The sequence below is a fragment of the Citrus clementina genome, unplaced genomic scaffold (assembly GCF_000493195.1).
Source record: "Citrus clementina cultivar Clemenules unplaced genomic scaffold, Citrus_clementina_v1.0 scaffold_5, whole genome shotgun sequence".
Taxonomy (NCBI): domain Eukaryota; kingdom Viridiplantae; phylum Streptophyta; class Magnoliopsida; order Sapindales; family Rutaceae; genus Citrus; species Citrus x clementina.
In genome coordinates, this window is record NW_006262201.1 from 16,047,281 (window position 1) to 16,061,064 (window position 13,784).

Sequence of the window (13,784 nt, forward strand, 5' to 3'; positions counted from 1 at the left end):
TTACTACCTCTTATTACATTTAATTGTGATAACTCATGTATGTGCCTTTTAAATTCATTTCTATCTTCTAAGCTAAATGCTAAATCTTATGTTTTGATTGATATCTCTGGATTAATTATTTCTAACTTATATACTTCATTATTGTAATCCTAACTTATATACTTCATTATTGTAATCCTAACTTATATACTTCATTATTGTTTTTTTAAAATTGGGTTATTTTCTATTATTTCTAATTGTTCTAACTCTTCTGCTTTTTTCTTAATATCCTCGGGCCATCTATCACATTCTAAGCATTTTATTTTGTTTTCTACGTTCAAACATCTTGCAAATATATGTCTATCTCACAATCATCTAAAATTTCTAATTTACTGTTGTCTAACTCATCACTTTCGTGCATAATGCTATCTAGCTTATTATGCTACCTAGTTTCTTATTGCTTTTAGACTTGCTTTCTTGTTCTACCTATTGTCTTCTAATAATGGATCAAAATATGCAATATCTAATTCTTTTTCCATTGCTATTGACTTCTTTTGAAACTGTAAAATAATGTCTCAAATTTAAGTTTAACCGATCAAACATTTCTATCACTTTTGGGTTGCGTTTGACACCCATATTAGATTGGACTAAAAATTATAATTGGATTAGATTATAAGGATTGGATTAAGTTGGATTATATAATATTATCTTATATTTGGTACAATATCAGGTCAGACAATGTTAAATTAATTTAGATACAAAAAAATATTTAGAGAATAATTAAAATTAATTTAGCAATTAATAAGAACATTAAATATATAGAAAATTAATTATTGGGTAGTCATAATTATAATAAAAAAGATAAATTAATAAAATATTTAATTATTTAATTAATTTTTATTATATATTTTAGATATATTTTGTTATATCAAAACGTTAGCAAATAATATATATATAATCAATTATTTACTAGTATTATTAATTTTCATGATTATCTTTAATATTACATTAGTGATTATTAAATTTAATACAATCAATTATTGTAAAAAATTATTAAATAGTTAATTTTATTGAAGTAAAAGTACCAATTTAATTAGACTATAAAAATAAAATAAAAATAAATTTCAAGTAAATAATGAATGAATGAATTAAAATTTATGTAATAAATAAAAAATGGTGTTATATATGAAAGAATATGACAGATAGATAATTTTTTTTTATTCTAATCTCATCCAAACCCACTTATAAACTGCGATTGCTAAACCCACTTGGATGAGACCCTAAATCAAAATCAAGAATTTAGATTTTTTAAAGGCAAGCTAGGAGTTCAAAAAAACTCGAGGAGAATGATAAAAATTAAGCAATATTGATGGAATTAAAACAATCAACCAAATGATTGATTGTTATTAAGAAAGATTAATTGTCAATCAACATAAAAATTGATTTACTCAATCTTTATTAATTAATCATTAATCGTAAATTATATTAATTGTATCATTTCCTTTTTCATGGTTCAAATATTTGTATAAATTAAATTTTTGTGCTCATAAATTAATAAGGATGAAATTTATATTCTTTAAAAGAATTATATAAATGTTAAAGACATTTTAGTCATTAAAGATGGTCAAGGCACCTAAATATATATATATAAAAGAAATTGGTGAGAATTTAATTAATCAATTGAATTTCTTATGTATTTGAAATGGTTAAAAATTTTGAGAATATTTTGTAATTCCTTTTTACGAAGTGGCGGACTGGTGGGTGGGTTGAGAGCGTCGACTCAGGTACTCTACGCGCCAGTAATTTGTCAAATATATGAGCTGAGAGATCGGTGGAAAGCACAAATAGCAGCAGCTGCTCAGGAAACGCAAACTCAGCCGAGAACTGAGAAGATACTGATACGACGTCGTCTAACACAAAATGTCAGGCAAGGGAAAGAGAAAGGAAGAAGAGGAGTACGACTCAGACGGAAGCGTTGACGGCCACGCGCCACCCAAGAAAGCTTCCAAGACGGACTCCTCCGACGACTCTGATGACATAGTCGTCTGCGAGGTGGGCTCAAGTCTAAATCTTTATTTAATTTTTTTTTCTCTTTCAAGTTTAGGGGTTAGGGTTTAGGGTTTATATATGTATTTGTTTGATAAAATGTAACTAAATGTTATGTAGATATCGAAGAATAGAAGAGTATCAGTGAGGAACTGGCAAGGCAAGGTGTGGGTTGACATTCGTGAATTTTATGTCAAAGAAGGCAAAAAATTTCCTGGCAAAAAAGGTTCGCTTCTCTCTTTCTAATTTCGTTTCTCAGACTCGTAGCATTTTTAAAATTGCAATCAATTATACTTGACCCCTTATCTCACAGTTTCATAATTAATCTTAGCTTAATTGAATCCATGGTCTTTACGAAATCCTGACACCCAACTCAGTTGATATTACCCTGTATCATGCTTCACTTTTTCGTGGAACAGAATGTCTCTTTTAGGGCCTTAGTTGTTGTTTACCTCATCCAAGTTTTTACTTTTGATTTTTGAGGACTATATGTTTTGTACATTTTACTTCTGATTTGTGAGGAGTATATGAGTATGTGTTTTGCACATTTTATGGGTCAGATTTTCAATTCATCAAGAGTCAAATATTATCTGAATTCTTGCCAATGGTGCACAATAATCTGCTGTTACTACCAGTCTAATTTTCCTTAGAATGGCGTGTGCAATCGGACACAAATCGTTTAGTTTAATCAAGAGTACAAAGAAGATGGTATAGAATGTGTTGTTATCGCATGAATAGGAATTAGTTGTTCAAGAAGTGGTTGGGCTTGTGTGCATGAAGAAGAAAAATAAGGAAAAGACCAATGACATTATCTAACCTAAGAAGCTACCCTAGATGATTTAGTTATGCCTCGAGGGATCGAAACGCTATAGATATGCCTTTTTTCACTTAAATAGTCATTTATCCACCATACTCAATTGGAAGTAGTGAAGATGGGTATAATGCCTAATGGTAACACTAATACTAGAAGATTAAGCAGTCAATAATTTTGTCTGTTTGCCCGTTTGGAGATGTTGAATTATTGTTAGTACAATTGCAAGTGCTTTAGCAGTTTGTGCAGTTGAAATTTTTGGACATAGCCTTTTACAAATGAGGGTGTACCTGGAGTTATAAAAAGACATGACACTGGCTAACTTGTTTTTTAATGTTAAATATCTTTTTTGTTTGTCTTTGTTTATTGGTTATAATATCCTTTTCTTGTTTTGTTACTACCCTTTGAGTTCATATTTATTTTGCCTATAGTAAGTCCATCTACCACATACTTGGTCGTGCCCCTTTTGATTGGCTGTTATTTTGTCTTGCTCACTCATGCTTTGCGTGTGAGTTTATTATTCATGTGATCTGGTTGCTGTTTAAGGTTGAGAAGCTGTGAGTAGATTTTCAATTCTTCTCAATTCTTGTGTTGACATTTTGCATCCCATTGCAGGTATATCATTGAGTGTGGATCAGGTATGTACCTCAGCACCTCATGGTTTACTGTTATAATTTTCAGTTATGAAGTTAATTTACTAATCCCAGTTTCCTTTTGCTACTTGTGTAGTGGAATACACTTCGGGATCATGTGGAGGAAATCAATAAGGCACTTGGTGATAATTCTTAGGGGTATTGTATTTGAAAGCATGTAGTTGATGTTTCTAAGTAATTCTTCGGTAGTTTGTTGGTGGCTAGGTTTCCTTTTTGTGGGCAGAAACTAAACTGGGTGGTGGATGTTTTTGTATTATATTTGCTGGAAATGATGCATGTAGTTGATGTTTCTAAGTAATTCTTCAGTAATTTTTTGGTGGTTAGGTTCTTCTTTTTGTGGGTAGAAACTAAATTGGGTGGTCGATGTTTTTGTATTATATTTGCTGGAAATGATAACTGGATTTTTGGAAGCCCTCATCCCATTCATGTGATGTGATATTTGCTCCATTGTTTTACGTGGTCTTGGTTTATTCTGCCTTTTGTTTTTGTAGTGTCCAGGAGTGGTGGTACATAAAAATTGATTTTGTTATTCACCTTCATCTTTTTAGTTGATGAGATGAATAGTACTTATAGAAGGTTTTCAGAAAATTCAACAGTAATGTCCTAATTGAATTTGGCATCTCCAGCCATCTTCCTTTTCTTAATTTCCTCACAATCTGTCATGTACAAATAACCCCCGGGAGGAGGGAGTGACAACTCAGAGTGCTAAGCAGAGCGGCTTGCGTTTAAGCATCAAAATTTCCAACTCTACAACAACGTTCTGGCTATAAAATCCTCCCATCTCCTCGACCACATCATCCCCCATCACATTATCCACCACTCGAACATCCAATCTAAGCCCAGGCATTGAGGAATTCGTGTATTCTTCGTCTGCTACAAACAACATAAAAACAGCTTCAGGCTTAGTACTTTCCAATGGTCACAGGAAAAATTATAATGTGGAGCTTGTTTTTCGATGTACTGGAGTGTTTTTTTTCTTCCAAATCTGAGTCTTTTGCGATGGTAAACTAGCCGTCTCATTTTTTTTTTTTCATAAAATTTTTCACGCTCGTTATTAGCGACGGCTGCTTTGTACTATTTTTGCAACTGTCAACCTCCGTATCCAAAAAAATGGCTTCTGCTACAATGCCTGAGCTTAAAAACAAAATCATTTCCAACGGTTCGTTATTTAGTAGTCAGTCAGAATTAAAAAGGATGGCTACCGGAATCGTTGCCGCGAAAGCAGCCACGTCTCGGTTAGTCAAAAACTTGCATGCTAGATTTTCAATTTTTTTTTCTTTTTTTTTGGAGCTCTCTTGCTAGATCAATAGTCGTCGTTTCGTGTTCGATTTTCATGCACATATGTGCCTCTATTTTCACAATTTCATTATTAGTCTTATTAAAATTAAAGGCTAAAGATGAAGCTGATGGATCTTGTTGGACAGTCAAAGGAGGACGCATCGCTTCCTAAGGTCTGTTTTTTCAAGTTCTTAAAAAATATTTTGCTTAATCTTTGTTAATATTTAGGTTTTAACCTTTTTTTTTTTTTCCGTTTTCAATGTATTATTCTACACTCCTCATGCTTGCTGCTCTTAGTATTGGGAATACGGGTTTAATTGGGCGTAAAATTATCACAGCTTTTAATGGTGGCAGTCTCGAGTTACATTCTCTCGAAGACTCATTTCCAACTGGATTCGGTATTGCATTTTGAAGTTGCTTATATGTTTCTCTATCCTTTTTAATGTTTGTAAAACAGGCTGGAGTTCACCTTACTCATACAGGGTGTTTTCAAGATGCCTTTAGAGTTAAGGGAAAGAGGAGAGGCCCAAGCTATTGGCAGCAGATTGCGAGTCTTTAGTTAAAGAGTGCTGATGGTTCTCAAGGTAAATTATTTATTCATAATTAACTGTTATTATTGTTGGAGACAATCATCTAGGGCCATACGTGATGGTTACTTTAGATGTCTTACTAAAAGAATAAAAATATAAAATGAATCTTTAGGTACCTACTGAATGACTGATTCTTCAGTAGAGCTAGCTGTGATTGATGAGGTTAATGCTTTAAAAATATATTGTTGTCTAAGATAGTGCTTGGATTCCACTTAAAGAGTAGGTGGATTCAAAGAGAACTTTGGAATATTGCAAGCCATGTTCGGCTTTTTGCAAATTTGAAATTAATTAGTATGGTCGCCATCCTGTTCATTCTGAAGGTTATGGGAAATATATTTGTAATGCTATTTTCCATATGGCCGTCACTGATAAAGGACTACATGAGCGTGTGAAGTGAGCAACGAATAGAATTAGTGCTAGTAAACTTTTTAATCTCTTTTCACAAAGATGAGAAAGAAATCGTAAAATCTAGAAATAAAATGTAATGAAGGCAGAAGCCAGAAGTTAATTGAAATGTTTCATTCCTAGTCAAATGAATATTTGCTACTTTTGTACAAAGTTGCTTCTTTCTGGATATAAAATTAGTATTGTGGACTAGGATTGATAGCAGGACTTGTGGGGAGTCATTGTAGCAGGCCTCGATTTGTAAAATGATGTACAATTTTCTAAAATCTTGCACAATCATGATTTTCCAGTTTTTCAAACGTTCATGTTATACATGGCATATCCTGGGGAATTCATTATGCTTCATGTTATCAGATTGTCAGCTTGGAGGCTGTTTAGATCACACTAGAAACAGATAAATTTTATTGATGTCAGACTGTCCTTTTCAGACTCAAGTTATGCTTCATGCAAACATTAAGTACGTTTTCTGAGAGATTAGTGTAAAAGCCTTCAAAATCCTCTTATTTTCAAGACTGAATTATGAAGTGCGGCTAATTTCCCTTTTCTTCTCACCCCTTGTTCCTCCCAGGTTCCCATTTCTGTTTGAAGTGATAGTGGTCTACATTTTTGCCTTTGAACTATTGGTGTATTTGGTAGATTAACTAACACACATGGATAAGAAGATTCCTCAGGTGGTGTATTTTAATGACCATTTTCATGAATGTACATCGTCTTTATTATCATGGCTGCATATTCGTATAGATCACCGTTTTTCTGTGCAATAAATTTTGAGTCACTCATTTCTTGCGTTGGTTGAGTTTCAGTTGCGTTTTGTAAAGATTGGTAAACAATTAAGAGTTGTGGAATATTAAAAATAACTGTTAGTTCCTAACTAGTTTTTTTCTCATATATTGAAACTTGAAAGTAATATTTGTTCTTTGTCCAGGAGAAATTCTTCCAACTGCACCCTATTGCTAGAATCAGTGGGTCGAATTCTTAGACATTTCCTCCCTCATTCCATTAATAAGATCTTGTCTCTTTACAGAGGGATAGACAGATGAAGAGAACTTTTAACCTGTGTATCAAAAGTAATGAGGCTAGCATCACTGTGAATATATTGTCTGTTGATGCTGTGTACCAAGATTTAGTTGCATAGTCTGAAGATAATGTTTATCCAGGATGAAAACGAGCAAGAATAAGTCCATGCAATTTCCACAAAGGCTTTATTTTTAATTTCCACCCCCCCCCCCCACCCCCAAAAGATTTTTTTTTTTTTGATTACATGAGACTAATGCTCAAACTACAACTCATATTACATGATACTATAACTGATATTTACAAATCAGACTATTACTGAGATCAACTTACATCAATGCTAATGGAGTTCTGCTTAGATTTTAACCCTCATAAATATTCGAGAATGTCTACTCCTCACTCTTGGGTAAGGAAATAATTTACCTTCACTCAATTTTTAATTGAAGAAAAAAATACCCCTATAATTCATTTGTAGGGATTCGAATTGCTGCCCTCCAACCTTGACTACTCGGCCTTGGCCCGAGTGGCTAAAAAAGGATTTGTTAATGTGTCTCAAAATCGCTGTCAAATACCCTGTTTATGTCTTCCCAACACAGAGGCATCATGCAGAGATATGACAGTTTTTGGTAATTTAAAGTTTTCACCATTCAATGGTTAGTTCCTTTAGGGGGGGAAAAAAATCAAACAAATTACATCTAAAATAATGAAACAAATAATAATAGAAATGATAAAATATGATTGGGATTATCACATAATTTCAACACTAACGCAACATTTCCATATTTGTTTCCTAACAGAATGGCTTAATTAAATTTAACTAATAAAAAGATTAAAGAGTATGAAACAAAACAATAATTTAAATTATATATTATCACTTCAATTGTCAAGGAATTAGTTGCTATAAATAGATATTAAAGACGGAGCTAAAGGAATTAGTTGCGTTCGATAATATTTACATCAATCAGCTTGAGAGCAAATTAAAATAATTCTCAAATTACTTAATATATCTAAATGTATTACTTATGTTAACATGTTCATAATTTTTGTGTACCAGTTAAATACAAATCAGTTAATTAGTTATATCCCTACATGTATTATTTGTATTACAAATAAAAACAACTGAATTTATATCATTAATTACAATACGTAATAATAAGAAAAACTATTGAAAAATATGTAGTAGTATTCAGTGACTATTCACTCACATAAGTATGTATGTCATATTCAACCAAAACGTATGAATGATATGTGTAATGTGGCTTCCATAGGTATTTCATTAAGCATAATCTTAAAATTTGCTCTTGAGATACAAAAAAAAAACTATATCTTGGCAAATTCAATTTTTTGCTAAATTAAAGATACGGATATATGTTTTACGTCTAGTAGTACGCAAGCAACCCGAGGCAAATCCATGTTCAAGTAAAGCTATTATAATTACATTGACAAATTTAAATTAATTTTTTTGTCAAATTAATATTGAAAACAAAATTAAAGCAATTAGTAGATACTTAAATTAGCAAAATTATAATTTTTTTAGTCAAATTAAAAAAAAAGAAGACTTTTGTTTAACCTCGCTCTCATGTCTCTTTTGTAGGTATTACATTAAGTATGAGCTTGGGATATGCACTTGTGATAACAATACAAGTATGTCTAGGTTAATTAAATTCAATATAATATTATCCAATAAATTTCTATATATATCATTTAGATACTAGTCGAATTGGGCCATTAAAATTTATGTGCAAATTTATATTAATAAATTTAAATTTTTAGTCTTTCAGACAAATATAGGAATTTTATAGGATTTTTTTAATGTTTTTTTTGGGGGCACTTAAGAATATATGAGACTAGGGAAAAGAAATTATTTTTTACGCGGGGCTTTCACTATTCTACCAGACAACAGAGTTTGACAAACACGTAATCATGCGTGTTGAATATGTAGTTATGGTATAGTACCACAGTTACACCATAACTAAGTCCTGAAACATGATGCATTAAACTTCAAACACGCAACATTAATGTAATATACTAATACATAAAACTTGAACCTAAAACATGAAACTTAAAAATCCACCGAGAGAATAGACAAATTTTAAACTTAAAAATCCACCGAGAGAATAGACAAACTTTAAGGGCATTGCCGGGCCGGATCGGGAGCCTATTTGCTATGTGTACATTGTAATCGGAAACGACGTTGAAACTCTCCTCAAAACTTCCAGCTTGTCAAATCAAGGGTTTTTAATCTTTATATCAAGTCTGAAAACGCTCTTGCTCTTGCTTATGTTCAGACTGACCGGCCGAAACTCTTTCTTTTGGGGTTAATTATGGTGTTCACAACTACCCGATAATACTGCTGTTAATTATTAATTAATTTAGTTTGTGGACAAGTTCTAGATGTGCGACGAGCTGCAATTTGTGCTACACAAAAAATAATATGTCACAATAATTTACACATTTGTACAAGAATCTTATTTGGGAACCATTGTAATTCCTAAAATTCAAGCCGAAATGTACACAAGAACAAACCAAAAGAATTAGTACATGAGCTGACAAACACCACCGGGAAATAGTCCGTCAAGGGCTGTTTACGCAATTTCGAATAATGTTTAAACGTTCAGTCAATTATGCCGGCAACGGCTCCTCCATAACTGCAATTTGAAAAGTTATCACTTGTCAGTCATTTAAAGCTAGCAATGTGTGTGTGTGTGTGTATGAGAGAGAGAGAGAGAGAGACCTCTTCTCTTTGTGGAGGCTTCAGCTGGAGCAATTTCAGCATCATCTGCAACCACACGGGAAGCAACAGGAACTTTGGTTGGAACATTAGGAAGATCCAACTTCTCTTGTTCTTCGGATGGTCCTTCAGTTGGCACTTCTGGCATTTCTTGAACTGCAAGCTGAAGAAAAGAATCAACTCCAGTAGGTCATTTGAGCATTGCTAAGTGGTATGATACACGGTATGATATACGTCAAGATCAGAAAATTGATAAACATGAAATGTCAAGTTTGTCCCAAAAAAAGAGAAGTTATATTTATCTTAAGCTTGACAGCGACAACTTGCATATAAACACACAACCAGAAAATCAACCAAGCAAAACTGATTGGTGTCACTTAGCATGACCTATTGTTTCCGGAAAGAAAGAAAAATCTCTGTACACATTTACATAAATCATGGCAAAAGATAATAAGTAGAATTGAAAATTGTCTGCAGAAGCTAGTTCCTTGAAAAAATGTAAGCATAAACCGAATTGGATCATGATGAGAAAAAATGCATCCTTCTATTTATTTTAATTGCAAATATACAGGCATCATGCTTCATATTCAGTAGCCTCTACAAGGTATCAAAAAATGAGATCAGTAGAATGCAATCATGATGCTACTTGATATGGACTTGCAAATGTAACTAGCATATAGTAAGTTTGCAGCAAATATTAATCATGACCACAAATTTTGGAACAAAATAGGTTCAAAATTGTTTTGACAGACTAAAATGAGGAAAAGGCAGGACAGAATAATAAAAGTTATGAGCCAGCTCAAATTGTATATATGCAAATACCTGAGCTTCCAAGTTGTCAAATTCTGCCAAAATCTCCTCTTCATCTTCTGCTGATAATTTCTCACCCAATATTGCATTAATTTCCTTCAAGATGAAAATTAAACATTACATGTTGTCTTGATAAATATAACACAAAAATGAATGCACCAACTCAATATAAGCAATAGATAAAGCATGGGAACAACATGAGGTTCTCATCATATTTGTGTTAATGACAAACGGACGAAGAGAGTGATGTTCTTGTTATATTCGGGTGAAAATAAATTTATATGTAATTCTAGACTAATTAAGGGTGTGCCAGTACGGCAAATGTCCTGGGGGAATCCAATTTTAGAGGTCTTAAAAGAGATAATCTTCTGCATGCAGCTCATAGTTTATGTCCTAGTTAATTTATAATAAATTTATCAGGTGACGTAAGCTTTTCCTCTCATATCAAATCTATTTATAAGTGAATGAAAAGATAACTTTAAAGAACATAAAAGAATAAAACTAAGTTGCAATGTTGCATAATATTAAACAGTTACTCAAAAAAAAAATTGAGGCTTTCATGTCGAACTTTAAATGTGAATTACACGCCCCAAATTTTACTTTACTATAAACAGATAGGTAATTCAGAGGCAGACTAGACTATCAATATTTAATAAAACTATAGGTCCTTTTACATTTCAATCCTCTGAAATAAGTTTGATTTCGTACGATCGCCATTAACATGGTAAACAGGTCTAATAACATGATAAACGGGGTCATAAAGAATAATCCCATGCAACTCCCACCCCATGATACAAATTGCAGATCAGACAACTCCAGCAGAAAAGAACAATAACTTTTTAAGGACTTTTTCGAGGGACCAAAATGCACTAGAGATAAAGAGGCAAATAGTAAAAGAAAACATTATCTCACTAGAATTGCAAAAATAAGTGTCAAAATCAAACTCACATCCTGATAAGCCTTAGCTTCTTCAGTATCATCCATTAACTTTTGAACGTCCTCCAGGTTTATCTCACTTTGTATTGCCTTAATGGCATTAGTACCTGACTTCAAACTCTCAAATACAGCTTTCTGCTTGCTCGCTAATTCAATATCTGCCAACTGAAGAAATCATAAGTCTATCTACAATCTTTCATTTTAAAAAGGAAAAAGGGAAACTGATATAGATTGGCAAACAAAAACCAATAACAGCATATGGCCATTCAAATGGTTGAGTTAATATAAGTCTGATAGTTAACTTTTACCAAAAATATTCCAAGAGAAGTTGAAAGAAAAGAAAAAGAATCAAAAGATATTGCTTTTTTGGTACATACATGAAACAATTACTTACTTGTTGCTCAACATTAATGAGCCAGCCATCAACCTGTTTCAATAATTCTTCCTGTGCTTTTTTCTTCTTCAATGCTAACAACGCCCTATCCTTTCTCTTCTGACGAATCAAGTCTCTAGCAGCTTGCTTTTCTGCTTCAATGACAGCATCAAGCTGGAAAGAGTAGATCATGACAGGAAGACCATAAGACATTATTACAAAGTGAAATCAGGACATTAACTGAATTACACTTCTTCAAGAAACTTACTTTAAAAGTCTAAATATTACACCAATAAAGCTCTTGTGTTCCAAAGACTCCCAAAATCAGTTTATAAAATTGGAATTCCACACCATTTCAAAAGTAAATGAATCACTAGTATAAGAATTGCTTTTCAGTAGTCTACAACTTATTTAGGCCGTTTAAGTATTGACAAACAATAATAAGGGAGAGTAGAACAGCAAACTGCACAGTCCACATGAAGATCAATCTGACACTCTGTAGCTTCCTGATGGAGTGACAGATCGATTGATCTGCTGTACAACTTCAGAGCCCATGAAGGTCCTTGCCAAAGTAGGGTGGGAGGATGTGTCTGCTTAGTAAGCTCAAAAACACCAGTGTAACTAGTAAAGCATACACATTCCTGTTGAAAACTAAGGAATTAAATGATACAAGAAAAAGGGACCTTATAAAGATAGGTCACTTTGTCTTAGAGTGAAACAGGTATTCTCTCCCAAATTAGAGAAAGCTTTCAAGCTGGAGTGTTGCAAATAAATGGACTCAGATAAAGAGAGAGCATGCACTCGTGTTTGAGCATTGAGTCTGTGAAATGGGAGGCCATATAATCCTAGAATAGGACCCCCAGCCCCCACATCCGCTTATATCAACACTCTTGCTTTCTACGCTTTGTATTATTTGAATGATTCTTTCATGTCTCCAGCCATGCCACGACTACATTCTTTCTCTTTCATTCCCAAGTTCAACCACAGCCCCCATTGTAACATTGAAAGTGAAATAAGGCCCTTAACGCTCTGGTATTACTACTTCTCATGCATATTATTTAAAGATAGCTTTTCATAACAATTGAACCTCACCAATTAAATCATACGGTACCAAATTATTTACCCCATATGGGTTTAAGATCATAGTGCAAGATATCTACATTTTCCTAAAGATAATTAACCAGAGAGATTCCTCTGCTTGAAATCTTGCATTCAAGTTACAATTGGGCAAATGGACACACATTTATATTCTCTGAAGAAAAAATAGTACAATTAATGAGAAGGGTACTGTCAATTATGTCACTTATACATTCTACATATCGAAAAATTAAATCCGTTAAAACAAAAAACACCGCAATAATCAATTTATTCCCACTTCAGAACTCCATGATCTGAAATTGCCTATGTCCCTGTCTAGTGATACAGCTAAGAACACGCAAACCACTATGACCCATAAGATCAGAACGCAGTAACAAAGTCATTAAAGTGAACAACAAATCAACAATTGAACCAAAGGACTAACATAAATAACAGCTCCTCAAAATTCAAAATTTCCCATCAAAATTTGACCCAAAAAAAAAAAAAGCGAAGAATTTGTGGAACCTGCTGTTGATACTGAGCTAGCTTGCGTCGCTGGGTCTTTAGAGACAGAATCGCTCGATCCACATCTGTGATCTTCGGTTTCTTCACAAACAAATTTCCCATCTTTCAATTTTTTTTAAAAAAAACTTAGGTATATTATGATTGAAATTTCAAATATGTCGATAAAATATGATAATTAAATTAAGAAAAGAATGGGGGGATGGGTTTTTTCAGTCCTAGAGCGCCCTCATTCTTTTCTAGTTTCTGTTTGTTAAAGTTTCAGCGAGCGTGAGCGCGTGGGGCTACGAGCTCATTTGCACATAAAAAGCGGCCGGTTATGGGCAAATAGGCCACAATGTTCGACTCAAGGGAACGCCTAAGTTACAATCATTGTACCTTACGTTCTTTGTCTTTTTCTTTTTGGCAAATATCATATGAGCCCTCCTAATTCTTTTTATTTTCAATTTTTACAGCTGTGGATGTATTTGTCTTCTTCCATCCCTCCTATCGATTTTTTTATTTTCTCTAAAGTTTTATTTATTTCTTTAAACATTATTAAATGATTATCAAATTCATA

General features: G+C 33.0%; 2 protein-coding genes across 3 annotated transcripts; one reads left to right on the forward strand and one right to left on the reverse strand.

The window, feature by feature from the left end:
* The first annotated feature begins 1,684 nt into the window (after positions 1 to 1,684).
* On the forward strand, positions 1,685 to 3,936 carry LOC18042644 (RNA polymerase II transcriptional coactivator KIWI). 2 transcript variants are annotated; one of them, XM_006432051.2, is made up of 4 exons: positions 1,687 to 2,031; positions 2,146 to 2,251; positions 3,452 to 3,474; positions 3,566 to 3,936. In XM_006432051.2, the coding sequence occupies exons 1-4, from the start codon at positions 1,900 to 1,902 to the stop codon at positions 3,623 to 3,625; spliced, it is 321 nt and encodes a 106-aa protein (XP_006432114.1). In that variant the 5' UTR covers positions 1,687 to 1,899; the 3' UTR covers positions 3,626 to 3,936. The 2 variants fall into 2 exon arrangements, with proteins under 2 accessions (XP_024040754.1, XP_006432114.1); XM_024184986.1 differs by lacking the exon at positions 3,452 to 3,474 and having other exon boundaries at positions 1,685 to 2,031.
* Positions 3,937 to 9,195: 5,259 nt separating this feature from the next.
* LOC18041704 (vacuolar protein sorting-associated protein 20 homolog 1) lies at positions 9,196 to 13,538 on the reverse strand. Its single transcript, XM_006432053.2, has 6 exons — positions 13,229 to 13,538; positions 11,648 to 11,800; positions 11,266 to 11,418; positions 10,330 to 10,413; positions 9,511 to 9,670; positions 9,196 to 9,424 (listed from the first exon to the last, which is right to left on the reverse strand). Exons 1-6 carry the CDS (start codon positions 13,328 to 13,330, stop codon positions 9,399 to 9,401), a joined length of 678 nt encoding a protein of 225 aa, XP_006432116.1. The 5' UTR covers positions 13,331 to 13,538; the 3' UTR covers positions 9,196 to 9,398.
* Positions 13,539 to 13,784: the final 246 nt, after the last annotated feature.

Excerpts from the sequence above, each read along its gene's own strand:
- LOC18042644 (XM_006432051.2), top strand. The coding sequence starts at position 1,900 with ATGTCAGGCAAGGGAAAGAGAAAGGAAGAAGAGGAGTACGACTCAGAC. Across the intron at positions 2,252-3,451 it reads AAAATTTCCTGGCAAAAAAG|GTATATCATTGAGTGTGGAT; the intron begins GTTCGCTTCTCT and ends ATCCCATTGCAG. Across the intron at positions 3,475-3,565 it reads TATCATTGAGTGTGGATCAG|TGGAATACACTTCGGGATCA; the intron begins GTATGTACCTCA and ends CTACTTGTGTAG.
- LOC18041704 (XM_006432053.2), bottom strand. The coding sequence starts at position 13,330 with ATGGGAAATTTGTTTGTGAAGAAACCGAAGATCACAGATGTGGATCGA. Across the intron at positions 11,419-11,647 it reads TCATTAATGTTGAGCAACAA|TTGGCAGATATTGAATTAGC; the intron begins GTAAGTAATTGT and ends TGATTTCTTCAG. Across the intron at positions 10,414-11,265 it reads AAGCTAAGGCTTATCAGGAT|GAAATTAATGCAATATTGGG; the intron begins GTGAGTTTGATT and ends TTCATCTTGAAG.